This window comes from Gallus gallus, chromosome 1 (genome assembly GCF_016699485.2).
Source record: "Gallus gallus isolate bGalGal1 chromosome 1, bGalGal1.mat.broiler.GRCg7b, whole genome shotgun sequence".
In the NCBI taxonomy this organism is placed as follows: Eukaryota; Metazoa; Chordata; class Aves; order Galliformes; family Phasianidae; genus Gallus; species Gallus gallus.
The window spans coordinates 12,864,055-12,891,999 of NC_052532.1; the positions used below are offsets into that span (position 1 = coordinate 12,864,055).

General features: G+C 40.7%; 1 protein-coding gene and 1 long non-coding RNA gene across 16 annotated transcripts in view; one reads left to right on the forward strand and one right to left on the reverse strand.

Annotated features, from left to right (window-relative positions):
* Positions 1-7,238: 7,238 nt before the first annotated feature.
* LOC107051625 lies at positions 7,239-11,351 on the reverse strand. Of its 6 annotated transcripts, none has more exons than XR_005847449.2 (4): positions 10,566-11,351; positions 9,177-9,232; positions 8,561-8,730; positions 7,239-8,273 (listed from the first exon to the last, which is right to left on the reverse strand). It is a non-coding gene; the product is annotated as an uncharacterized LOC107051625 (long non-coding RNA). The 6 variants fall into 6 exon arrangements; XR_005847455.2 differs by lacking the exon at positions 10,566-11,351 and adding an exon at positions 9,736-9,906 and having other exon boundaries at positions 8,561-8,696; XR_005847451.2 differs by lacking the exon at positions 10,566-11,351 and adding an exon at positions 9,736-9,906.
* Positions 10,468-27,945, forward strand: part of GSAP (gamma-secretase activating protein) — a 61,642-nt gene continuing 44,164 nt past the window's right edge. For all 10 annotated transcript variants that reach the window (XR_005847407.2, XR_005847411.2, XR_005847408.2 and 7 more), the window contains exons 1-12: positions 10,468-10,620; positions 13,321-13,394; positions 17,863-17,919; positions 18,570-18,639; positions 19,033-19,089; positions 19,211-19,299; positions 19,697-19,766; positions 20,410-20,456; positions 23,519-23,623; positions 24,537-24,596; positions 25,273-25,316; positions 27,236-27,321. Coding sequence is in view for 3 of the 10 variants with exons in the window: in XM_415969.8 (XP_415969.5) it covers positions 10,536-10,620; positions 13,321-13,394; positions 17,863-17,919; positions 18,570-18,639; positions 19,033-19,089; positions 19,211-19,299; positions 19,697-19,766; positions 20,410-20,456; positions 23,519-23,623; positions 24,537-24,596; positions 25,273-25,316; positions 27,236-27,321 (844 nt within the window). In the remaining 7 variants the exon portion in view is untranslated. The remainder of the gene's footprint in view (positions 10,621-13,320; positions 13,395-17,862; positions 17,920-18,569; positions 18,640-19,032; positions 19,090-19,210; positions 19,300-19,696; positions 19,767-20,409; positions 20,457-23,518; positions 23,624-24,536; positions 24,597-25,272; positions 25,317-27,235; positions 27,322-27,945) is intronic.

Genomic DNA, 27,945 nt, shown 5'->3' on the forward strand with positions numbered 1-27,945 from the left:
AGTGTGATGATGAAATGGAAAATCAAATGCAGATACCTTACTTCTGTCTTTTAAAGAACGTATTCCAAAACGTTTCTTCAGAAGTCGTCCAGGAAAGACTATAAGAATAAAAAGCCTCTAGTCAGAAGACAAATTTTAAAAGATTGTGTTTAACTTAGAAAAGATTGAAAAGAGCGCTATAAGACTAAAAAGTGCTATATAGGAAAGATAGAGCAGGAGTTTGAATTTAACTCAAAGCAATTAAATGAAGGCAGTTTGTTAAATAATTCTCTTTTGTACCTCCTTCTTACTTCTCATATGCTCACTAATTAGGCCATAGATAAAAAAAGATCACTGAGGCCAAAATTTAAGAAGGAATTATACATTTTTATGGACTACAAGAAGACACAGACTTCTAATTAATCTGAGCATCCTGTAATATTAAATGTTCATCTTTGTGCCATGTATCTGTCTATTTCTGGGAAATCTGACAGTTTAGAGATCAGGATGGAACTTAACTTTGAAGACAGTTGCAGAATATCTTTAGTTGACAACCACACTGCTTCTTGCAACTTTCTCTGCAGCATCTGGAATTAACCTTTTCTGAAGGCACAAGGAGTGGAGTGCAGGAGAATAGATGAAGGAGAAAGCTGGCTGGTCCATGCTTGTAGGGAAATTGGAAGAGCTATCTAAAGCAGCAGTGCTTTGGAGGTAAAGAAGTGAACCTGGAGACCTTAGGGAAGAAAAAAAAAGACAAGGCATAAAGACTGCTCCTTTCGGACATCAGGCTCAATGACCTTTGTCATTAAACAGGAGGACTATGTAAGAGAGCTGGAATGAATAAAAGAGCTGAAACCAGATCTAAAACTAACATTTATCCACATGGAACCTTCATAGAACTGATAAATAAACAGGCCCCCTTGTAGATACTGCTTGTGAGTATTGGACTTGCTAATATTAGCTGAAAAGATTGTCCCAGGGTACAGTAAGAGATCTCTTCTGATGCTAGTAATGGAATGGTCAGGGCAGACATGGTCTGCTTTCCACCATGGCCATGGACTGTTCTTGGGAGGGGAAAAATGCTCAATCTCAGCTTGCAGCATGGCTGACTTGGGACTGCTCCTTTCTCTCCTTTCTGCCACTGCTCCTACTTGTGTGTCTTCAAATCAAGGAAAGATGTATGTGCCTGCAAGCCGCCTTTCATGAAAGTGGCAGTTACCCTGCAAATGTGAAGAAACTAGGAAGAAAAAAAAAAACAAGAGGAGGAAGGATGCTAAACTATATATATCCTTTAATCATCCTATACATTTTCTCCAAGCCAACCTCAAAGAAGTTGCATTATTATCACAGTGATGAAATACATCCCACTAAGTACACAGAAGAAGGCAACTACAGCAGAATGAAGTGTACTATGCACTTTTGGAGAAGTATCTATGTATATTTTAGAATAATTGGAAAAGCAAGCATGTTCTAAATTGGTAACATTTGCAGGTAGCCAGCGTTTGGTTTTTTAAGTTCAATTAGAACTATAAAAGAAAACAAAAAAGCTCCAAGGGCTTGTGAAAGTATCCCAACTGGCAATATCAGCAGATGGTGTCCAATGCTGATAAATTTATGACAGTGCTGATTGAAGGAACTGTTTCAACTCATCATAAACACAACTGATTCTACCTTTACTGTGACTACTCAAGAAAAAGGCCTGGGCATCATAACAGGCAGCTAACTGAAGACTCCGTTATACTGCTCACTCATGTTCAAGAGAACAAATAAAATACAGGAGCTACAAAACACCATCATATAACATACTAATGATTCATATATTTAATAAATGTAGATTTGCCATGAGTATAATACGATACAGGGAAATAGAATTGTTTCACATCTGGGGGGAAAAAAGCACTGGGGACTTAGAAAAGCACCTGAAATGTTGGATTCTTCCACTTCAAAAGGACAAAATAAGAAAATGAGATATGTATGTAACAGTGTATTTTGGAAAGATGATATCTCAACTTTTATCTATTTAGAACCTTTATAAATGGAAGAATCATTCAAACAAACTGAAGGATAGTAGACTGTTGAGAGTGCTTTTGATACAGACCCACCTTTCTATTCAGCTTCACTAATGATGAGATATTAGCTTCTAAGAAAGGTTATCAGCCTGAATCATAAAGAAAAATAATTATTAGGAACAACAGTGGTAGTTATAGATCATGAGGTTTTTTTTTTTTCTGTTTGCTATGGACTGTTTGCATCTTCTTCTTTAACATCTAATAGCATCCATGTCTGTGATAGCAGTGTATGTAGATAACTGAGCTAACCCATTGTGGCAGAAACGTTCTAACGATGTTATATATGATTTACTGGCTAATTCATGATCACATGATGCACTGTTATTAAGCAGTTACAATCATTTGCTGTTATGCATGTTCACAATTTAATGTTTGTTGTTTTTTTTTTTCCAGAAGATTTGGCTCTTCTAACATAGGAATATTGGCATAATGATGATATTAAATAATACAATTTACTGTTGTCATGTTGAGCTAGTGCAGTCACCTAACACTGCAACAGTATTTTACTTTAAAATGATTATGTATTGTTGAAAAACGTTACTGTTTTATTTAGTAGTAATTGTTATGATTCAGAAACTCAGTAACTGCTTTCTTCTAAAAATAAATGCACTCTCTTCCAAAATAAGGAGAATCCCATTGTTTTGTTTGTAGATGTGAAAATCTAAAGTACGCAGACTCAGTTTATCCCTGTGGTACTGGAAGCAGAAGTTGGCTGCATATTTTTCCCTCGTTTTTGTATATATAACGTTGTAAAAATAATATATGCATGCTTAGCACTTGATTTCTATGACATTTAGCAAGTGCAGATGAACTGGGCATCAAGCCTGCAACATCATACTGATGAGAATATGCTCCCCAAGCCAGGTCAGTGAATAAAAGCTCTTCACACGAACAAGGCTGTAAGAACAGACTGCAGGAGGTGATAAGGTCAGTTGTGAGTTTTGGCTGAGTCATGGTTGGAGGATAAGGCCCTTACGGATCCTATAAATACCTCATTGTTAAAAGAGGTCAGCTGATAGAATTCTGGATGTATTTTGGAAAAAGAAACCGCTGTGTGACTAATGAAGTACACCCTCTTTGTTTATTAATGTGGCATTTATTGAAACTAATGTGTATAATAAATTAAAGATATTTTTAGCATGTGCCAGGGAAGTGCATTCAGATTTGAGAGACTAATCTGAATATATTTAAATTGTTGTACTGTATCAAAGGAAAGGTTGTTATGAGATACAAATAAGGTATTAAAAACTAGTTTCTATGGATTCCAGTGGAAACAGGAAATCAGGCAAATGATACAAGTATGGGACTTTGACATCTAACTTACATCAGCTAACAGTTAATGGACTGTGCTTATTGTAAGTGGGAAGAAGCATCTGCCCTGGGGACAACTAACCCCATCCCCAGGCTGTGGTTCGGCAGAAATGGAAGAGGTCCTAAATGTGCTGCAGCACTGAGACCTGCACTGCTCCAAGGCCCTTTGCCCAGCACCAGTGGTTTGTTCCCACTTCTACACAACATTTTTGTGGGCATAAGGGTTTCCTCTGTCAAGGAGAAAACTTGACGGGTAGGTGATATTACAGAAAGCACCTTCTGCTTTCTCCCCTGAGGGTTATTTTTCAGTTGGATCACTTCTCTGGTCTGGAAGCCACGCCAGTGGTGGCCAGGCAACAGCCACGAGCAATGCTGGGTGAAAACGTCTGTTTCTTTCACACCAAAAGCTGAAGGAAAATGTTTGTCAGCCTCCAGCAAAGGCTCTGAATGTGCTGTGTGGCTCTGCCATTTCACTGCTGCCAGTACAGGGAGGTCTCCCATTCTTCTGTTCCCTTCCCTGCTGCCAGCTGCACATTAACAGTACTTCCTTTTACAATAACTGGCACTTGTAAAAGCTTTCTGTGACCTGAGACACCTTAATCACGTGGCAGAAAATCAAATGATTAAATAAAAATCAATAGACTTTGTGGGTTAGCAAGTAGAGTTGGATCACAGAGGCACCAGATGTGCAGCAGGGCTGGTAAACATAGAGGCAGAATGACCTGTGGATGAGGGAAGGAGGAAAAAAAGAAAGAAAAAAAATCAAGCGAGGGGGGAGGGGAGGGGAGGGAAGTGTGACACCCTCCATTCAAGGCCATGAGTCGTTAGATCAGATGCTCATCAAACCACACCCTTAGGAACTCTTTTCAAATTACACTGTGTGATCTAATTGCGGGCACATTTTCTAATTGTAGCCCTGCTTTCCTCCAGCTGCACGTGGCTGGTAGGTATGACTGCAGGTGCAGGGAGTAGGAGTAAATCCAATGTGGAGTAAATGTGGAGTAAATCCAATCCACATTTGGGTTGGATTTACAAAATGTGCCCTAAAATAAATATGTGCCAGTCCTGGGCTGTGTCGATTGCTCTCTGGGATTCTTATCTTTCCTCATTAACTAGCAGGAGGCTAGACAAAGAAGTCACACCGGAATCCTATTTTCAAGAAGGCTGAAGCTCAGTGAGGGTAAATTCAACCAATATGTTCATCCTGCGCTGTCCATGTTTGTAGTCCCCAATGTATCTTGCCTTTTGAAAGACTGTGTTAAGTGTTTCTTTTATATTTTAAATTGAACACAACACTGAAAATAAAAGCGTATCTAAAAGCGAATCGATATGATGACAAATGCATTATTGCATCTGTTCCTTAACAGTGATGAATCTGTTGCAGAGTACTGACAGTGTTCTCTTATAACACAAAATGAAGTCAAAACTGAAAGATCATAAAGGAAAAAAGAGCAAGCTCCAAAAAACGCTGCTGACGAGACCTAATGAGGCTGTAGCTGGAAGAATAAACAGAGCAGAGAGTTCCTTCAACAGCTGTTGAGACCATGTGTGTTCACAGAGCTTTCATCAGTGTTAGCAGGGGTTATTCTGTGTGAGGAACAAAGGAGCCTTAGTGCCTGGGCCATGAGGAGAGAACTGGTGGGAAAAAAAGGCCACTTGGGATACGGCCACAGATTGCGTTAGGCTGTGGTCTGTTTCCCTCCCTCACTTTGAGGAATACCTTAATGGTTTTCAAAGTCTCCTCAACTTGAAACAAGTTATTGGCTTGAGCATGTCATGGGCTTCAGCTGAACTATTTAAAGAATGAGGTATTGTTCAGTAGGAGCATGAATAGCACAACAGTAATTTTATCATTAGTAGTTAGAAGATTATATCCTATGATTAATTATTAAACAAAGCATAGAAAAACATGTCCATGGAGCACTGGATCTGTAATGGATACTGACTGACTTCCGTGAATCTACTCTGTTTTATGTTGACATTTTGTAATGAAAGATAATGAGTGAGATGTTTTTCATATGCTGAGATACGGATGTTTTACTCTGCCGCTCTTGAATCACAGCTTTAATTCTTACTACAAAAATACTAATGGTATCTTGTTTGTTTTTTGTAGAGGATTTAATAAACATATTGACCGTCTCCTCGAGGAAACCAAATGACATATTTTGTGTTCAACTGCTTTAAAACGTTCTTCAAGGAAATAACTGTCTAGACAAGATCACAATAAATCCTCTGTTGCACAAGTGGTGGGAAAAGAGGGTGGCCTTGGTAAGCAGTACTTTCAAAAGAAGTTATGAGCTGTTTGCCAGGCTGTCATGAGTTTAAATAATTATTTCAGATATTCATTCTGTCGGTTCCCACTAAGATAAGAAGTCTTAAGTATAATTTCCTGATGTGGAACACATCAACGATTTATGGCTCTGTATATAGTTTTTTTCCCTGTCATTGATAGGCATGAACGAGTCTTTATTCTGTTGAGAGCTGAAAGGCATGTTAGACTCGTTAATGCCAAGTTGGCAGTCAATCATATCAGCCTCACGCTTGCTTAAAGGTATGATTTTGTAATTCCTGCCTCATGAACTGTTTGTGAAGTGATGATAGGCACACGTGCAATTAGCACAACAATTTTTGCCAGCGGCAGAAAATCTTGATGCAGGTTGGTGTGATCAGTAGGGCCACTGTCCCTTGATGATAGGTGTGCCTATTAATGCTGACTTCATTCAAGAACCACTTCAGCTAAAAACTCCAGGAAGGTCCTCCCATTAATAGGAAAGGAACAGATTCCTGATTAAAAAAAAAAAAAAGTAGAAAAATTTAATCTGTCATCTTTTTCTAAGAGCTTTATTTTCACATCCCCATACTGCATACTGTTCCATTGGAATCACCTCCTTTGCCTACGCAAATATTCAGTCTGGCTGTAGAGATCCAAACTGACTGAGTGTGATCATCAGGAAGGGAAACAGAATAGAAATAGAAAGTGAAATTCCTGGTTTGGTTTCACAATGAAAAAAAAAAGAAGAAAAAGTCAGAAATGGATTATAGTACTAATTTCACTTGGCACAGATAAGAGTAAGTATTCTTTCTTAAAAACAAGAGCTTCTTCCTCTATCTAGCAAAGCTGATGTTACTAAGACTGTATCAGTACCTCTGCCTTAATGCAAAGCTCACCAAAGAAAATGTTAAGGGTTATTTTTTCAGATGTTTATGGTTTTTGTGTCAAGCTTTTAATTTTTTGTATGTGGACTGAAGTGGTATCACACATTGCACTGTTACTTGAAGTGCACTGAATGAGTCAGTTTTGTGGTTTTCAAGGAATGTGTTGTGCTTCTAGGAATTCAGTCTGGATATTTGGTCCTGTAGATACAGCCTATAACATGCAGAGCCAGATTTCCAGTTCAGGAAATCACAAGTTTTATATAATGAGATCTAAAACTGTGAATTATCTTTTACAGTTGCAAAGGAAATAGATAATTGCATTGAACATTAAAGGTGGAAGTGAGGAAAGAAGCATCAGACAATAAGGGGAACACTGGGAGATAGAAGAAACTCCATCCCAGTTAAAAGTATTTGGCACTATTCAGGTGACAGCTGCTGTAGTGAACACTTGGTGATTATCTTGGGGAGAAAGAGCACATGTAGCTTCCTTTGCAGCACTGCAAATTCTCATGAGGGACAGCTTGCTTGCTCTGCCCCACCTTACATGTTAGACTGTACAACCCCAAATCTGCAGCTGTCTGCTGTTTCTTGAAAGATGGGCTATCTTTTACATGTTAGTAATCAGGCACTCTGAGTTTCACTTTCAGGTTAACACTGACATGAGTTTTCGGCATTTTATGATCTTTCCTATAAAAATTTGAAAAATTTAAATCAGAAACTGCATTACTTTCTGAATTTACTGCAAAGCTCATTTACTTTAAGTATTTCTAGTATTATCTGTGCTAGACAAAGACATGAACAGGCAGGCAAACCATATGCATTCTCCTAAATATGTTTTCAGGAACTGAATGCAGACATAGATAGTCCTAATGTACACCATTGCTGTACAATTTAATTACAAAGTTAAAATTCAAAAATAAGAAATTGCCAAAAAGCACTGTTCATACCAGATAACTCTCTTTGAAATATCATTCATCTTATAACAAACATACCTTTCTTGCTCCTTCAGATTTCATTTTTATTTCGTTAATAGAATGGATTATGTTTTAGAAATGAAAAAAGATATAACAAATGAAACTGTTCTCTGAACCAAAAAATTGTCATTTCTTCATATACATTTGCATATTTTATTTATTTATTTATGTATTTTTGAGGAAGAGCAAAAAGAACAGCTAATTACTCATGGAATCAAAATGACATTCCCAAGCACTCCCAAGGGTCATCAGCAGTGTTGGATCTTGAAGAGTCACAAGGAAACCCCTATCACTGGAACAAAAACCAAGACAGGCAGAAGTAATATCATGCCTTTTTATATGGATAAGCCACTGGAAAATAGTGGTTTTCAAATAATTTGCAACAGAGAAACTCAGGAATTCCAACTTAATTTCTGGGAGGACTGTGTGACTTTATTTCTAAACAGGTTATTAGCCTATGTCTTCTTTTTTCAGATTCTTTCTTCTCTTCTGTTCTGGCTCCTTGCTCCTTTTGATTCCTTTAGCTCCTGTGTATCCCATCTTCCCCAGCTCTACTTTGTTGCTTTTCTTATGTTTCTGTATCTCTGAAGCCTGACAGTCATGTATCACTTCATCCCTTTCTGTTTCTCAAATCTATTCATCTGTCAAGCTACCAGTTCATCCTTTGTCTCACTGCAAAGACTGGTTAAGTTCTGAGAGCGCTTCTCTTGGGTTCAGAGCCAAACATCAGAGATGCTTCCAAGTCCCCAGGACAGTGCAGAGGAGGTGAGGTCCCACTCTATCCCTGCAGTCTCAAGAAAGAATATGTATTAACTTTAGGGAGACAATACAAATATTGGTCGTACAAAAATAATGAAGAGCAAATCCTTTGCAGTGAGAATGCAGACTCGGCGGAAATTTTGTTTTAAATATCTCAACAGGAAAGGCTTTTCTTTCACACCCGACTGTGAAGCCTCGTACAAACTTTTACAGCAGTTTTCCTGAGTAAGGACTGTGGAATGGATCCCAACCATGAGCCATAAGTGAATGGATGGATCTCTTCTATACCCAATTGTCTTTATAGCTACTCACCTGCTTATATCGTATGAGAACATTTCTCTTTTTCTCTTATCGTGTTGACCAGCTTAAGTTCCATGGCACACTCAGCAGTTACTCTGGCTAACTCCTGCCTCCTGCTCAAAGGCCTTTCACATATTGCACGACATACCTTAGAAGAATAGCATCATCGTTTGATTCTCAGTCTGTAAATGTTAGAGAATAATTTATTCATCAGCTTCGTGGGCTCTCTTTTGAGAACTGTACTGTCAGGATTGATTGTGAAACAAAAGCACAGTGACAGTTGTTCTTTCTTTCCTTAAAAACAGAACACCATCAAACTGGGGAGTTCTGTTTAATTTTTTTTTTCTTTCCCTTTCACATTTGGAGAGCAGACTTTTATCCACCTCCACACTTCCTGCTTTACAGCAGGACAATGTAAAATCCTGCTGTTGGGCCTCATCTTAGCCTTAGCTGAACTCCGAAGCTCATGGCACAGGAGATTTTCTCCATGTGAAAATTTTCCTTTTTGCACATAGAGAATCAGTCATTTCTTGGGTTTGGCTTCCCTCCTTTGCTTTCTTCTCTCTTTGAATCAACTCCAAACATTTTTGCGTTAACTCCAATGGTCATAACCATGAATTATCCCTACCTCATCTCTTAGAAAAAGCATCAGTTTGGGATCTTATCTCTGTTCTCCGCTTCTACCTTTAAAATAAATATACCAGTCAAGGTCTATTTCAAAACAGAGAAAACATCAGCTGAAATTCTTGCACAATCACTTGATCCAATGAGCTTTAAGAAAAATACTGATCCTGAAACTTGTGATAGAACTGTAAAAGTTATCAATAGTTTGAGAGAAAGCAAGCCCACTTTGCATTTGAGGGACAACTTGCTTCTCATCTGCACTCGGCTGATGTACCTGATTCTAGTCTGGTCTTTATATAGCTCCCAAGCTTAGCAATGAGTGTAAAAACTCAGTACTGGCTGTTAGAACTGGCTGAAGCTGCTCTGTCCTTGCAGTGCAGCAGTTTGGTACGTGCTAGCCTGTCCACATTTGTGCCACTTTTAGCTGCTGACATCAGCGCATGTCAGAAGGGAAATGGTAATTACAGGCAGACTATAGATAGCCATGAACAGCAACTTATCAGTGCTACAAGTATTTTCAAATGCTAAATAAATAAAGAAAGAAAGAAAGAAAAACAACCCACCAAAGCAAACAAAAACCAAGCAACTCAGCCTGAACACCCCGAGGATCTCACTAAGCTTTATCTCTTCTGCTGTTTTGAGTTGGATGAAAGGTAGGCTCAGGCCAGGCCTGGTCTCAGGAAGCATCCCAAGTTCCGAGCTGCTCTGTCAAAGCCGTTTGTACAGAAAGAGGCTCAGTCTCCCCAGCACACAACTGCCAAGTGTGTAATAGCAGAAAACAGGGACTCTGTGGGGAAGGGAAATGCTGAACACTGCTCAGCCAAGTGTGGGACTGCAGACCCAGAAGCAGGGCGCTCTATCAGTGACTGCGGCCAGATTCAACTTTGACACCAGCCCTCACCCATAGGCAATTGCGTAAAGCGCTCTGAATCTTTCTGTGAGGAAAGCTTGAAAAATGCATAAGCATTCCTTGCAGCACATCTCAGGAGAAACATCTCCTTCAGCCCCTCATCTGTAATGTACAAAAGAGGGCCTGTCAGACCCCCTGAAGCTGGAGACAGCGCGCGGGGACCCACAAGCACTCCCCCCGCTGCCAACGTCCCGCAGGTGGCAATCGGAGCCCGCCAGGCCCGGAGCACCACCCGGACCGCTAACGGGACCCGCACCACCGCCCCGACTGAAGGGGGGCGGGACGGCCCTCAGCCACTCCGCACGGCAGCCGACTGATTGAGATCCAACCCTACCAATAGGCGCCGAGCGGGCCCTAGGGGCCGGCCCATGGCGGTGGCCGCCCCGCAGCAGCCGGCGCGGTGTGGCGGGCAGCGGCCGCCGGAGTGCGGCCGGGTTGGGCCGTGGGGCTGCCATGCTGCTTCAGCTGGCGGCCGAGTTTGACCTGCAGAGGGATGTGGTGCCCTGGCTGGCGGCGCGGGGCTGGGCCGTGGCTCTAGGTAACGCTGCGCTGGCGGGCGCGGGGCAGCGCTGAGGAGAGCCCGCTCCTTCCTTCCCTCTCTTTCTCCGTTTCCAGCCGCCTCCGTGCGCTGCCCTCCGGCGGGCGGAGAAGCCAGGCCGGGCGTGAGTCCCCGCGAGCCGCTCACGGCGCGGCCTCCCCCCTCCTTCCGTCAGGGCCGGGCCGCCTCGAGGCCACAGGGGGACGGGGAAATGGCGGCGGGGCGAGCGGCCGACCCCAGCTGCGCGGGCTGAGCCCGCCTGCCCCGCTGCCGTGTGGGGGCTGTGCCGGCCCCGAGCTCCGCGGGCTGACCCTGTCGCTTTGTGGGGGCTCTGCCCTCGGTCAGTGTGGCCGAGGGTGGCGGAGTCGGTGCCCTCGGGGCGCTTGCCACGACTGAAGGAACTTGTGTTGCTCCTCGCAGATCGTTTGGTTCTTCACGCGTAGCCCTTTTTCCCCCTTTGTTCCAAATAGAATTTTAGCGTGCCTCTTTCTTCCACCCCACGGCCCTCTCTGGGAAAGAAAGAAAGAAAGAAAATGACACAAAAAGCACTTAGCCGAAAATAAAACGACCAAAACTCCACTTCTGTGCGTGTGGTAAACAAGTGCTAATTAAAATCGGGTGAGGTGTTGGATGTCCCAGTGGGGTGAGAGCGGGTGGTTGGAAGGAGTGTCTCTGCCATGTTCTTGGCCCTGTGGTGTTGGTGTTGTGCTCGTGGTTGCTCTCATTTGTCTGCAGGGAAGTTGGTCAAGTTCTGCTTTTCAGAAACTGCTGAAAGCCTTGGTCTGAGCATCGATTTGAACAGCCTCATAACCGTGGCTGTAGTCGGAACACGGGGTGGTTGTGCGCTGTGCTCAGTTCCCTTGGTTGTTTTTAGTTAACTAGCCTACCTCCCTCTTTAAAGGTCTGCTGTCCCACAGAAAACCTGTTTGGCCATAGGTCAGAGCATATTGGCTCCTTTGCCTTCATAAACCAAGGTGCTTTGCACGCTGCCAGTTAAAAAAATCTATTAACGTTTATTTCACGACACCAGAAAGTTGACTGAGGAGCTGTGAGGTATAGGGTTTCACCCAAAGGGTTTTGAGGTAAAATTCTGAAAACCCATGTAATCAATTAATCTCTGTGTTTACTGTGGAGGTAACAGGAAGGTGCTTGGGAAAGTGACAGACTTTTTGTTCAATAAATGCATCTGATAATACAGAATCAGAATATGGATTGGAAGGCGTGTCTGACCCATTACTAACATTTCTGCATTGCATGTTAACTTCTGTTTGTGTGTACTCCTTCTTTCCTCTGAATGTGATGCTGATGTATTAGGAATGTGTACATGGGAGGTTGGAATCTTTAAAGATTACTTTAAACATCAGAGAAATACCTATTTGCAGAAAGCAAGTCATTCTTAGGTGTCCTAGTGCCTTTGTGTCAATGATTTCAGATATTTCAGTTCTCCCTATTTACTGTTTTATTTCCTGAAGACTTGAAAGCTCTTTGGTAGCATGTGAGAATTCCTAATGGCATGAGAGCTGGGAGTAGCTGTGATCAAGGGAGGGAGTGGCAGGTGAGGAGAACCAGCCCAGCTCTCTTAATTCCACTCATTTTTGTATGATTTCCATATAATGGCTTTCAGGAAATCAAAATGTTCTCTTGAGCATGTTGATAAGAGTTGTTTGCTGGGCAGGCAGGTTGGGTTGGCTTAGTTTGCAGCCCTTCATCTGCTAGGTGAAGCTGTGAGATGAAGAAGTTGTAATTCTGCATGCAAAGCTTTACTGCAGGACTTTCCCAACCAAGGGATCGTTGCCACTTCTCCTTTGGTTACGTGTTCCTACAGACAATGTACAGTGACATGTAATTTGTATCAAATACCAAGCCAGTAGAAAGTGATATATTGTTAAATATAGGCTGAGAATTTTCTGTCCTCCCACATTAAAATTATTTACCTCTGGTAATGTTTCTGAGCAGTTTTTTTCTTACCACCACCATCAGTACTAGCAGGGTTCATACTATTAGGCTTGTGAAACTAAGTTTCACACTGCTTTCTCCAGTCAAGGCTTTGTGGTTACTGCAAAGTAATGCTTGCCTAGAGTTGCGGAGAATTCTTCTTGTTCATATTTACACGCTACCTTTGTCTTAAAATCAAGGCCAGTCATGCAGCTCTCAGACTTACTAAGAGCAAAATTTCTTCTTTAAATATAAGTTCCATCCAAGATAAACACACTTCTGGTGAATACAGTGATTAGAATACAAAGAATTGAGAAAAGATGCACTTTTGTCATCTGTGGTACAATATCTTCTTTGTGGTTTTTTTTTCCTCCCCCAATGTTTTCCTTTCTGTTGTCCTGCATTGCCCCTCATACCTGTAAATATATTGCATGTAATATATAGTTTGGTGTTGTGGCTCTTGTTTTTGTTGTAGAGCTGATCTCTGAAGGCATCGTTTATTTCTAAGCATTCCTTAGAGAGCTGAGGCAGCTGATGCTTTTCCTCATGCTCCGTCTATCTCTGTGTAGTGTTCTGAGGACCTTTTGTTTTGAAGTTTGAGAATTAAATTATAGCGTATGAAATATTTGAGCTGTTTTTTCAAAAGGTTGTGATTTCTGGCATGTATGGATACACATATGTTAAATGTACCTGGTATCTTCGTTTAAAATGTGTCTGTGTATGAGGAACTAAAGTGAAAACTTGTGCCTTTTGTTATAATTTCAGATACTTCTGAGAAATCATCAGCACTTTACATTGTAAATGTTGAAAGAAATGGAAAAATTATTTACACCTGGAAGGTAGGTCTGTCTTGGAGCTTTGTGAAGGTATTCCTGAGAATATTACTGTGTGTTTGCCTATACTTACTGGAGTCCTTGCACATGAGTTTGTTTATTTTCCTTGCAACAAGAGCTGGAACATGAAAACTTAGTTTGCAACTTGGAGGTTTGGGCAATGGGAAAATACCCATCTCCACTTCAGACAAACATTAAGAGTAATGAAGTGGAGAGTAAAGCACTGACCTCATCAGGCTATAGGGGTTTTGGAGTTGATTCTTTGGGGCCAGAATCTCTCCTTGAATGAAAAACCATTTCCATAACAGATAAGCTCTTCATAAGCAGCATGTTCGTTCACCCTGAGATTTTCTTAGGGAAGTCTGACTGCTAGATTCATACGCACTGCTTCAATTAAATATTCAGTCCTACCAATGTGTATGCTAAGATGCCATATTTGTAACTCTAACTCTGCTACAACCTTTTTGTTGCTTTAGGATGCATCTGTAGCACTTCATTGCTTGTAGTCTCAAGTCACCTTAGCTTATTTGATGTACTGAAGTACTAGAGCTATCCTTTTCATATCGGCTTGAAACTTGTGTTGTTCCAAGAAATTTCTGAATGGTTTGGGAAGGTTTCCCCTTGAGGAGACAAACTGTGGTTCTTTGCTGTGCAGCTCAGAGCAATCTGAACACCCGGGTGGATTCTGGAAGGTCTTGGCTCTTGGAAAGTACAAAGTGGAGATAGCAGACTCCAGCAGAATAGAGCTGCTTTTCATTCCCCTCTGTCTCAACCTTCCAGCTTACCTAGGGTTAAGGGAAGAGGCGAGGCCTTCATCGAGGTAGAACAGACTTTAACTGTGGGTGGATGTTTCCTTTAGTACAAGCATAGGGAGGAGAGTCTGCAAGACAATGATAATCATAAAAACAATACTGAAGAAAGTGTCAAGTTCTGCATTGCTGAAATTTCTATAAGGATTTAATGAAAGTAATCCATCCAGCTCACTACAGGAGACGTGCATATGTGTGGTGTTGCTGCTTTCCAGTGCCAGTGGAGTCTCACGCTAAGCTTGGAGTGCCTCCTTACTTTCTTGGGTTTTTGACAGAAGAGTCCAGCTGCCTTGAGTGTTGTTTGGGCTTTTGCAGCTGGCAGAAGGGGTGAGATGTAGCTGGACACCCCATCTCAGTGTGGGTGTCTGTTTGCATGCTGGGTGTTTGAACTGCCATTGTGTTGGTGCAGATGTGATGGAAGCTGGAATTTAGAGAAATGGCTGCCTGTAGCATCCCACCTCCCACAGCCTTTGGGAGAAGCTGTACAAAGTGGAGGAGGCAGACAAATATTCATTAGGCTCCATTGACTGAAGTGCCAGAGATGCAGAGGAGGATTCAAATGTGTTAGTTCCCCCAATCTGCAAGTGAAGTCCGCACAAGGAGTTACAGGCATGTTCACTGTGGCTTCCTGATATGAGGAATAAAGGGATCTCTGCAGTTGGTGTGATGTGCGTGGTTGGATGAGAAAGTCCCAGGGCTGAAGGTAGCAAAGTGCACAGCTGTGCTGCAGTTGTTACCGCTCACACATCAGCCTGAAGGAGATGCCTCTGTTGCTTCTTTTCCTGTTCTTTTACTGCTATACAGTAGTCAGATCTTTCTCTTCTTGAGTGAATCAGCCGGCAGAAGAACCAGCACCTAGGTTCTTTCTCTGCTGGGAGGGAGTTGGGAGTGCACGTGTAGCAGCCCAGTCTGTAGCTGCATAGCTCTCAGCCAGTGGCTGGAACAGACAGGGACCCGAGTTATTAACGCTGAGCCTTCTGTGACACCTGTGCTCTGTTAGAGTTAAATTAGCTGCAGAAACACATTGGGATGGTGATACTTTAACGTAGGACTGAAATATTGGGGCTGTTTTTTTTTCTCTCAAGATTAGAGTGGTATTTCTAAAAAAAGTCTATTCATGAGAAAAAACAAAAGGTGGGTGTTGGTGGGGCTGCGTGGCCACATTTGTCATTTTACTCTTTACTATTAACAAGGATTCAATCCAGTTGTTTTCTTTACTGATACAGACAACTGGTGATGTATGCATACGCTTCTGTGCTTCTGGAGTTTACCTTTTAAGAGGAGTATGTGTTCATATTTATAAGGAACAGAAGAGTGTTGGTGTATGTGTCTTTGTGAACAAGGAGTGGCTTTAGGCACCAGTTTGACACTTCTTTCAGATTGTTACAAGCTTGTTCTAAGTGATAACTATTGATTGCACTTGGCCGTTTTGTTCTACTAAAGAATATCATCAAACTAGAATGCTTCCTTGGAGAAAACAGACTTTAACAGCAGGACAAGGGGGAACGGTTTTAAGTTGAAAGAGGGAAGATTTAGGTTGGATGTCAGGGGGAAGTTCTTTACCAGGAGAGTGGTGAGGTGCTGGAACGGGCTGCCCAGAGAGGTTGTGGATGCCCCGTCCCTGGAGGTGTCCAAGGCCAGGTTGGATGGGGCCCTGGGCAACCTGGTCTAGTAAATAGGGAGGTTGGTGGCCCTGCCTGGCAGGGGGGTTGGAGATTCATGATCCTTGAGGTCCCTTCCAACCCAGGCCATTCTGTGTGATTCTGTGGCTGCTTCTACTGTCTGCAGCTCACTCTTCTGTTTCCTTAAACTTACTTTGGAGAAATTGCTATTACTGTAATTACTACTCCAGGTCTTAGTTCCTGAATGAAGTTCAACCTCTCTTTTTCTCTCTTTCCCCCCTTTCTCTGTAAACTATTTGTAACTCATGAGCTACCACTGTTGCAAGAGCACCTATACGTGATCCTTTTCTCTGGGTTTTGTAGCAGCAAATTTTATCAGTGACATTGTTGGTGAGGACAGCGCACAAGCAAGGATGTAAACTAAACAAAGCTGTCCTGGCTTTTCCCCTAATAAACACAAATGGAAAACAGACTTTACCAAATAGAGGAAAACCAAATGCATTCCCCTAAAACCAGGAAAAGGTGGAGAATGAGCTTTATTGTCAAGCGTGTTTTGGAGCATTGCACGATACTGTAGATTTCAAGTGTCTGTCTTTCCTGACATTGAACTTTGGTGTAAAGGAAGATATTTTATAACAGGTGTGCTTCTGTTTTGCAAAGCTGTAGCAAGAATCTCTGCAGAGAAGCTGATAGCAAGTGTATTAGCTTATACACAGAAGTGGGCACGGACAGTGCTGCTACCAATCTTGTAAAGTGTATTTTTCAGTAGCTAAGTACTGTGGGTAAGAGTTTCAGACACTTTTGGAAAGAATGGCTGTTTGTGAAATCACTTGCTTAATATTAAGTTAGTAGGTCTGAGGCTTGCATCTTAACATAAAGACATTTTGTTTTCCTTGTTTAAATTAGCAGTCAGAGAATTTTGTCACTGCCACAGCAATAATGAGATACTTGCAAATAGACCTTTGAGAAAGAGAATACTTACGCTTTTGTTTTAACATCACAAAGCAAGATGCCATAGCTTTGTAAATAACCATAGATTTCTACTCTCTCCCCCCACCTCTCAAGCAGTAGTTAAAAACAAAGATGTTTACTGTTTGAGCACAAGGCTATGTAGATGGATGTAATTTCAATTTAGTACATGTACCTAGAGTATGCAAATGAATTTCAGCTTCCTTTGAAATGAAATGTGTACAGTAGGGCAGAATAAAGTTTTTTTTTAAATTAAAATGTATTTTGAAAATTTAAAGCATGGTAAAATGTACCAGGAAGAAAGTTGTCTTCTGTAAAGCCTTAGGAGTATAAAATAAATAAATAAATCATTGTATGTTTTTACCAATAAGCAGCAGGCTAATGGTGTAATTTGCACTCATGAAATATATTTAGGCTTCAAATAATTGTTTCCTAAGGTAGAGCTGAAATCCTTTTTCCATCCTGCAGCCAGGTCACTGGAAGCTGTGTGTGATGATGTTTCTGTGCTCCATTTTGGAGCAATGGGGTTTGGATTCCCAGCCTGCAGGCTTCCTGGGGCCAGCATAGTTTCAGGTGAATGGTTGGCTGCGTGACTGGTGCCACGCTTAGGGTTTGGGTTCTGTGATCTCAGATACTCCTTTTAAAGACCAAGCGTGTTGACACAGCATGGGGCACACCTCACCAGGTGTGATCATGTTTAAGTTCCCTTCTAACTTGTACCATCATGTGATCCGCTTTTGTTCTTAGAGTTGTCTCTTCCTTGTCATACTGTCTATAACTAAAAACAGCTGAGAACCAAAGTGAGGGAGGGGCACATAGCATATGGCTCAGTTTGTGAGCAGTGGACTGAATGTGTTTCAGCTTTGTCCAGTGTATTAATTCTAAAACAGGAAAAAAAATGAATTGTTCTTGCCTCCTCTCCTTGGAATGAGATAATTAACTATCAGGGAAGTGTAAGTGGATGTGTCAGTGAAAGGGGAGAAAAAAGAGGAGAGAAGAGTAGGAAAAAAATTACCGAAGATTGTGTTTAAATTTGTGTATGCATTGTCAGTGTTGATCTGTTTTCATCCATAGGGAAATCAGAGAAGTACCCATATTGGATTGTATGACCTTCAAATGAAAGAAAATGAGGTGAGACAAATACTTTTGCCTGGTAAGGACAGTGCTGTAGCATTTTAGGCTTTGATGCCTTACAACACATTATGTTATGTCCATAAGGAATTATAGGTTTGTTTGGAACAGAGGAGAGAATGGGAAGGTTCTCAAATTTTACTCAGTACCATTAAGGGGAAAAAACCTCTGGATGACATGGGAGCAGTACAGTGTCATGCCTTGAGTCTTTGTTTCTGTACAGCTAATTGAGGACCTCTCCTCTCTCTGAGCATATGTCCTTAAAAATAAATGTTCTTCTGTTTTGTTCTGTGTACCTCTTCAGTCTGGTGCTTCTGTTTATGAGTAATGGTTCTAAAATGGAAGGCACCGCAGTTCAGTGGCTGGAACCATGATGATGGTCCTTTGCAAATGAGTGAAGTTTCATATTGCTGTAAAAGTTTGCTGTGCAGCTCCAGTGGCAACATGGAGCTCAGATGAGCTTGTAAGAAACAAACGGCAAGAAGTGATACGATTGAGGCTTAAAATATGATTCTTCTGGCCTTGGAATTATTTGCTTCTGAAGTTAAGAAAAAAAGATGAACTGGTCAGCAGTGTTTTCCTAGGGAGGAGTAATGAAAAGATTTTCTTGATATAGTTAAAATATAATTTATTAATGTACTTCTCTGTAGCATCTCTATACGTTTGAGAAAGATCTACGCATAATCAGTTGTTCAATCAACAGTGAAAGGACGTTATTGGGTAAATATGTTTCATCATTTTTTTTTGTCATGGCAAAGATGATTTAGTAGTATGTTACATTTGTCTTGAATTACTTTAGTCTGTTTTGAACCATATGTTGTTCACAGTGATCTGTGCATTTGAATAGATGCATCACCAAAGAATGTAGTTGATGTACAATCAGTACAGCTGTTGTTTTTGCTGTTTTATTGAAACAAAAATCTAAAATACCCTTTGCTTGCTGCCCTCACTTGCATTTATATATGCCTCCTACATGTAGTGGGGCTCCTGCTGGTCCTTAAAATACAGATTTTTTTCTTTTTTGGTAAAAGTTTTGTGATATTTATTCTCCAAGAATGTTCGATAAGATTAATAGCAAACATGCATGATTGCTGTGCTTTTTCTCTTGCTTAGCTGTCAGCTTCCGCCAGTATACAGAGGAAGAAAGAGTGACTCACCTGTTACAGTCAGGTACTGCAACTGTATTGTTTTAAACTATTAGAAGTATTTTTTTCCTTTTTTTTTCCTCCCTTAGCAATACAACTTTATATTGTAAGAAAAGATAGTTACCTAAAACATGTTCTTTTTGCAGTGTCCAAGTATTTAGCCTTGCTAATTGAAATTCATCCCATTAATAATGTGAAAGTCCTAAAGGCTGTGGATAGCTGTGTTCGAGTGCAGGTAAATTATTCAAATAATCTAAATACAGACTTTTGTAATTCTCTGTGCGAAAGTGATTGAGTGCAGAAATATCTCATGTTTCTTGAAACTGTTCCAGAGATACTGTGCCAATGTTTTCATAAATTTGAAAAGATGAGAAACATCACAAAATGTTCTATTTCAAACGTTTAACATGACGCCTACTTCTTTTTTTACCTCTCTCTGCAGTCTGCCCCTACACCTTCAATAGTAGTGATTGATAACTTGTAGTCTGTAATAATAGATCTTATTAACTGAATATCATGCATGTGCTTGGCTTTATTTAAACATATATAACTGTTTGGCTAAACAAGTATTGTACATGAGTGTTGTAAACAACTTCGGTTATTTACTTACTTCTGTGAAACTTCTTGTATAGTTTCTTTATCCAGTGGAAGACAGAAATAGTTCTACAGAAAGTCATCTTTTGCTCGTTTCAGAAGATAAATGTAAGTTAATATTTTGAGAATGCATTGTCTTTTTTATTACTTTAATGTGATTATCATGGATTATTTTTTCATAACCTTTTTTTGGGGGGGGGTTGAACAATGAGAAGAAAACCATTCTCAGTATCCTGAATGTCTTTCAAAGCCTGTGTGCTTCACTGAGGCTTTTTTCCAGTGTTAGCAGAATGGCCAACTTTGCATTTTTTTTCCCCTTAGTTCATGCATTCATCAGTCATCTTAATTTTTAGAAAAGCTGAATTAGACTTTTGTAAACTCTTTGTATAAATTCAGAGCAGCTCAGTTCATTATGACAGACGGTTTATGATTTAATAGCATAACAGAGGTGATAAGAAAGGGACAAAAGCACCTTGGATTCAGCTAACTGTACATGTTCAGCCTAATCTGGTGGGAACTTCACCCTGATAAGTGTGAGTGGATAGAGAGGGACGCTTGCAAAAGGCAGTTTATCCCTCGTGCCTTTCCCTCATATCAAAGAATGAGATAGCTTTTCCCATCTTTTTGGAGAGACCCATCTTTGCTGCTAACCTAGATGCCATCTGTAGGTTATAAGAAATTAGATTGATTAACTATATAAAAACATATAAAAATGGATGGCTTTAAGGAAATATTTTGTGTTGTTTTAAAGACATCGAACAATTCGATATTCACGTTGCAGAAGAGGAACACAGAGTGGTAAGTTTTGAAAAATCTTGGAGTTTCAGGGTTTTTATTTTGCTTTAATTGACAGTTTAAGGGTCTGTTCTGTAATTCTAGCTAATTATTTTTGTAATTTGGCAACGTATTCCTCTACCCACAAAGCTGATTAAAAAAAATCTACGTGACAAGTAATTTGTGAGGAAAGTTAGAGTTTTTTGTTGCTGTTGATCTAAACCTGTATGGATGTTAGAATTTGGAAGAAGAAATAGTATATATTTATTTTTAGATCATTCGATATATTTGTAAAATCACCTTCCTGATTTTTCCTTCTGAATGCCCACGTATCCCAGGAAAGAATTTATTTAAAACAAACCCTTAGAACTTAAATATGCTCTAAGTACTGTGAATGTTCCAATTTTTTTTCCCCTGTAATCTTTTTTTTCATGTTTTACCCGTCAGTTAGTTTTCAGCAAACTGACTATGGATATTCTGCTTAAATTATTAATCTGCATACTTCTAGTATAGTGACAGATTGCATCATAAAATCCAATGTTTCATTTTATGGAGAAAATCCAGTCTTTGGATGGAAAAATATTGAGATACTGATTTTTCATCATTTTGAATTCTTTCATGGTATTCTAAAAGTGTATCATTGCTTTTAGAGGAAGTGGATTTTGCATGGTAGTTGACAGTGGAAAAATGAATCTGTGTTGTGTTGACATGAAATCTCCCTCCGTCTTTCAAGAGGGCATTCATACAGTCCTGCAGAGAGAAAATCAGAAAGGCAAAAGCCCGGCTTGGAACTCAACCTGGCCACTGGGGTAAAAAGGAACAAGAAACTCTTTTACAAATATATCAAAAGTCAGAGAAGGACCAAGGAGAATCTCCATTCTTTACTCGATGAGGCTGGGAATGTGACTACTGAGGATAAGGAAAAGGCAGAGGTTCTGAATGCCTTCTTTACGTCTGTCTTTAAAGGTCAGACCAGTTATCCTCAGGGTACTCCACACTCTGAACTGGTAGTCTTGGCTGGGGAGCAGACTAAACCCCCCACGATTCAGGAGGAAACAGAGACCTGCTACTCCAACTGGACTGCCACAAGTCCATGGGGCTGGATGAGATTCACTTGAGAGTGCTGAGGGAACTGGCGGAGGTGATAGCCGAGACACTTTCCATCATCTATCAGGGCTCCTTGTTGACGAGTGAGGTCCCAGAAGACTGGAGGCTTGCCAATGTGACTCCCATCTACAAGAAGGGTTGTAAGGAGGATCTGGAGAGCTACAGGCCTGTTAGCCTGACCTTGGTGCCAGGGCAGGTTATGGAGCAGATTGTCTTGAGGGAGATCACGTGGCATGTGCGGGACAACTGGGGGATCAGGCCTAGCCAGCATGGGTTCACGAAGGGCAGGTCCTGCTTGACCAACCTGATCACCTTCTATGATGTAGTGACCCATCTGGTGGGTGAGGGAAAGGCTGTTGATGTAGTCTACCTAGACTTCAGCAAAGCCTTTGACACTGTCTCCCACAGTATTCTCCTGTAGAAGCTGGCAGTCTGTGGCTTGGACAGATACACTCTTGGCTGGGTAAGGAACTGGCTGGAGGGCCGGGCCCAGAGAGTGGTGGTGAATGGAGTTAAATCCAGCTGGCAACTGGTCATGAGTGGTGTTCCCCAGGGGTTGGTGCTGGGGCCTGTCCTGTTTAATATCTTTATTGATGACCTGGATGAGGGCATCGAGTGCACCCTCAGTAAGTTTGCAGATGACACCAAGTTGGCTGGAAGTGTCGATCTGCCTGGGGGTAGTGAGGCCCTACAGAGGGATCTGGATAGCTGGGCTGAAGCCAAGGGGATGAGGTTCAACAAGACCAAATGCTGGGTCCTGTGCTTTGGCCACAACAACCCCAGACAACGGGGGGGGGGGCACAGACTTGGGGCAGAGTGGCTGGAAGACTGTGTAGAGGAAATGGACCTGGGGGTATTGATTGATGCTAGACTGAACATGAGCCAGCAGTGTGCTCAGGTGGCCAAGAAGGCCAATGGCATCTTGGCTTGCATCAGAAACGGTGTTGCCAGCAGGAACAGGGAAGTAATTGTACCTTTGTACTCAGCTCTGGTGAGGCCACACCTTGAGTACTGTGTCCAGTTTTGGGCCCCTCACTGTAAGAAAGACATCGAGGCCCTGGAGCGTGTCCAGAGGAGGGCAACAAAGCTGGTGAGGGGTCTGGAGCACAGGCCTTATGAGGAGCGGCTGAAGGAGCTGGGATTGTTCAGTCTAGAGAAGAGGAGGCTCAGGGGAGACCTCATTGCTCTCTATAACTACCTGAAGGGAGGTTGTAGTGAGCTGGGGGTCGGCCTCTTCTCTCGTGTAACTAGTGATAGGGCTAGAGGGAATGGCTTCAAGCTGCACCAGGGAAGATTCAGGCTGGATGTTAGGAGATACTACTTCTCTGAAAGAGTGGTCAGACACTGGGATGGGCTGCCCAGAGAGGAGATGGAGTCACTGAGCCTGGAGGTGTTCAAGGAATGTTTGGATGTTGTGTTGAGGGACATGGTTTAGTGAGAAGTATTGGTGATGGGCGGGTGGTTGGACTGGGTGATCTTGTGGGTCTTCTCCAATCTTGGTGATTCTGTGATTCTAAAAATTGTCCAAAATTCTGGCTTGTATGCTGCTACCAGTACTCTCTGTCATGAGTGAGGTTCTAGTTAGAAATCCTTTCCAGAGCTAAGCCATCTTCCCTAAATAGTTAATGTATCTGGTTCTCAACTGGCTGTGGTATTTCACTCTTCACTCCTTCTCTTTGATGAAGGGTGACATCTGTTTTTCTTCATGCACTTTGCACAGCAAAAGCGGTGAATTTCTTGTAGTCAAGGATATCTCAGAATATTTGACAGTTGGAATACCCTGAAAACTGATCTTGAACTTGAGCATCTTGCATGTAGCAGAGGCGATTCTGCTGCTGCTAGCAAGTGGCATGTTCCCTTCAAGCACCATAGTACGTAAGCCCTTCTGCCGTTGCTTTTCTCTTTAAAGCAAACTCTGTGTGTAATCATCAGTACATAACTATGCTTGATGACCTCTAATGTTCTTTCTTTCCTTTTAGGTGATTCAGAACTCAGGTCAGCTTCCAAGAGCCAGAGTTGCAGATGATCTCATTTGGGCACAGTGGGATATGACAGAACAAAGACTCTTCTACATTGTTCCAAAGGTGAACTGAATGTCATTCGAGTTTTTTTCCTGTTTGTCTCATGGCAGCAAAGCTTTGAGTGTATGGGGTAATAATAGCCTGAGTTGGGTTTTCATTATAGCAGTCTTTATTGTCATTGTCTCAAAGAACCCAAATCAAAAGCGACACTTGCCTTACCTGCCGTTTGTGTGCACGCACAAAGTCTGATGGTCTCAGTGGTTCCTATAAAGATTGGTGAATTTGGTAGTTCTCTTTGCTTTAAAGAAGTCCTCTGTTCAAAAGATCTAAATCTACTAAAAACTGGTGAATGTATTCCCTCTTTTCTAGAGAGTTCACGTTTAGAAAGTACACAGACTCGTTGAGTACACCAAATGAGGACAAGTTCGTGGCTAGAAATGCCCAAGTTCCTCACTTTTTTTTTTCTTTTCAATTTGACTGAAGGACTATTTGCACTTGATGCATTCTGCATACATGAAAATCTGCTTTTCTCACCTCTTAGCCGCCAAATATGTGTGTTAGGAAATAACAGGAAGCAAATTGCGATGGTGAAACATATTCCTGGTTTTGTTTCTGAGATACCCTTTTCAAACTAACTAAAGCCAGCTATGGTTCCTTTTTCTGTATAGGTAGCTGTGGAAAAGTATTTTTAACCTACTGGAGGAAGAGAGAGAGTGTGTATGAGATATGCTTCAAGTGAGGGCCCACGCAATTAGAGGTGATTGGTAGATAATGATCTAGGACAGGAAGGAAGCTAGTCAGAGTGTTATTGTGGAGGGTTATATGTGGTTTTTAATGTCTTCTTTTGTCCCCTAATTTCTACATATTTGTTCGCAAAGAAGCACGTGTATGGAACACTGGGTTGTCCAGGCACTTTTCAGTCTGTGAGATATACTTAATTTTTTATTTGCTATAAAACATATCCTCTTAATTTTAGGAATCAAGGAGTATTTTAAGATGTGTCCAGTTCTACCCTGATGAAAATTTTAACTCAACAGTAAGTCATCAGTATTTTTTTATATAATAGTTTTGAGTTGGTTGTAATTTTGTTTTCCAAACACTAATAATGAGATCAATCTCAGTGTCTGTATAATCTCCAGTAGTAGATGGTTTTGCTGAGGGAGACTGGTTTTGGATTTGTCTTTTGGGAGAGAGAATGTTTGTCCTTGTTTAATATTATTTTCAAAAATACATTCAGATTCAGGTTATGCCATAGTAAGGTAATTTCAATGCCACTAGACAGCTACTGACCTAGAAGTAAGTGACATTCATTACATTATGCTGATACTGTACTCAAGTGTTGAAAAGTAGGTTATCAAACTCACTGGACAAAACCTGGACTACTGTGACAGTTTTAGCTATCAAAAGGCAGAGAGCAGAACATAAAAATTGCTGTTACTGAACATATAGTTGGTAATATACTTCCATCCCAGCAGCTGAAATTCACTCTAAAGCAAATTACTTGCAGTTGATATATATATATATATATATTTTTTTTAAGAATATCTTTTCATATTGATTTTTGTGATGGTGATTAGAGAATAGATAAACTTCTTTGTTAAAATGTTCAATCTGTTGAAATGTGTGTGACACATTTCACTGGGATGAAGTATTAATCATAATTCAGTAATTAAACTGACCTCAGTAAATGGCATGTTTATTTTTTTTAACAGCTGGAATCACAGCTGGATATTTCTGTAAATGACAAACAAGTAAAGTAAGTTTGTTGTTGTTGTTGTTTTCCTTTTAATGTATGGTCTAATACTTTATAAACCTTGGTAATTTTACTGTTAGAACCATGTATCTGAGTTTGGAGTTACCTGTGTGGGACTGATACATAACAATTATAGGAACACTATGTCCAAACCTCTTATTTTCCTCAAGGACAGCAGTAAAATACAATTCCGCCCTTGACTGCTTTTTTGGTACAATTTTTGAGAATGATTTTTCTGGAGAGTTTGCCATAGGTTAAAGCGTCCTTTCTCTGAGTGTTTGGTACCTACTTAAAGGGATTTGCTTCATTCTTGGACACGCTGTGGTAGTGATGTTGAGATTCCTGTCAAGGGAGGCTCTCAATTTTTAATTGTTGTTACATGTTTTACTGGGGAGTTAACCATATTGGTAGCTCCTTTTTGTTGTCCATGAGGCAGTGCCTGTGTTCTTTTTATTCTCCATTACTCTATTTCCAAGCAGCCTGGAGTTTCAAAGGCTAAGACACATCTGATTCTGTCTGTATCTGCAGTGCACATGAGTGCATCTGGGCTTGTCTCCTTGAAGCTTCCTTTGAAGTGAGGAAGATCTAGTCAGAATAGTCACTCAGTCATATTCATCTCATTCTCATCTTTCTACACGCGGTTGAATTTATGTTTCAGAAGGGCCTGTGTTCCTTCATCAATAAAAATAGAAGTGAAAGCTACAAGTTCAGGTATCAGTAACTGAAGGTAGTTGTCTTACATCCTGAACAGAGCATCTCAGAAAGCTCAGTACAGTGCTGCTGCACATGTAAGTTGCCATGAATGAGTACTATATACTTTACAGTTAGTACTGAAAAAAATCCATGTCTTTTAAGAGCTTCAATGCTATATATATGCATATATTTTTATACATACGCACACACATGTATGTGTGTGTGCATATATATATATAAGTTCTTTCAGAAAACCTAGGGTAAATATCCATATAGGAGCAAAATCTTTTTGGGAGGGGCAGAGGGAAACCAAACCAATCAATAAACCCCCAACCCCCCCAAATCCCAAACGATAATAAAAACCAACCCAAAGCAGATGGACTTCACTTTTCTATTGCATGTTCTGTGTGGGAAGCATGATACTTGTTTCTTTCAAAGATATGAAAGTGGGAATGTCATGGAACTGCAGTAGGGGAGGTGGTTCAGATTGGATATTAGGAAAAGGTTCTCTGGTGGGTCTTCAGGCCCTGGAATGGGCTTCCCAGGGCAGTGGTCTCAACCTCAAGCTGCTGGAGTTCAAGGAGTGTTTGGACAACCCTCACAAATGTAGAGTTTGATTTTTAGGTAGGTCTATGTGGAGCCAGAAATTTGACTTGATGATCTTTGTGGGTCTCTTCCAACTTGGGATGTTCTGTTATTCCCTGAAAAACCATTAAAGTACAGTCAGCACGAGATTGAAAAAGAATGTCATGGTAACATAGGATCCATGTGAGGGTGATTTTATCCTTTCCTTTTCAAGTACATGCACTGAAATTGGTGTGCTTACTTGCAGACTTAAATGTAGCTTTGGAGGTACAAGAATGGTGCAGTTGGGCTGCAAAACCTTCCAAGTTCTCAGGCACGATGAGTTACTGGATTTTGGATGCTTCATCAGAACTAACTGACATTTCAAGTATAGGAATGGTTGGATTATACTGCAATAAATGAATAGGAGTTCATGCAGTTGTATTAAAAAATATTTTCTACTAACAGTGCAGCCTTGTGATTCTCATTTCTGGCAACACTGAGATCATTGGTTGAAGCCTGACTTAACTTTAATTAGAGAATATTTGAATATAATTCAATTAATACGTTTTCATTACATTATGACTGTTTTCATGGTCTTTGTGTTGTGATAAATCCCTTTGGATGAAGAACTGGTTTATGTAGTGATCTTTATTTGGTCCTAGACTTGTGAATTTTGGATACAATGACTGTGAAGACCGAGATGTTCCATCCAAGTCTTTGAATCTTCAGGTTTTTACAAGTAAAGCAGGTAATGAATAAGTACAGATCTTGTGATAATACAGTGATCTCCACATGTAATTGTTATTTAGTGTAATCATAATTGATAACTAAGAATTTCTTTTTAAGACGTTATATACATTTTTTTCTTTTTGTTTTTTTTATACAAGTGTGAGATTTGTTTAGTCCTTAGATTATACTTGACATAAAACTGAGGAGAAGGCAGCAATTGTGCACTACTTATTATTGTTGAGTTTATTTACCCTTTGAAAGCTGCATGGCAAGTTGAGCTAGAGACTAACTTGGGTTTTATATATTAACACTAGTAATAAAGCAGTCATCCAGAAATTTTCTGGTAGCCTAGGTCCAAAGAACTGATGTAGTGTGTACATACAGCAAAACAGGTCCAGCATGTGATACTAAATGTAGGACATAATACTTAATGGTTTGATATGTATATGTTGTGATGTTCCTGAAACCTTTAGGATTTAGGACTTTCCCTGCATCCTAATGCATGTTATGAGTTGATGGTTTTTTTTTTTTAATTAAATACTGGGCTCAAGAGACATCTGTTCATCACAGATGCCTGCAATTTCAATTTCTAAATTAGACCATACGGCCAAGCAGAGATGGTGTATGATTAACCTTTAAATGG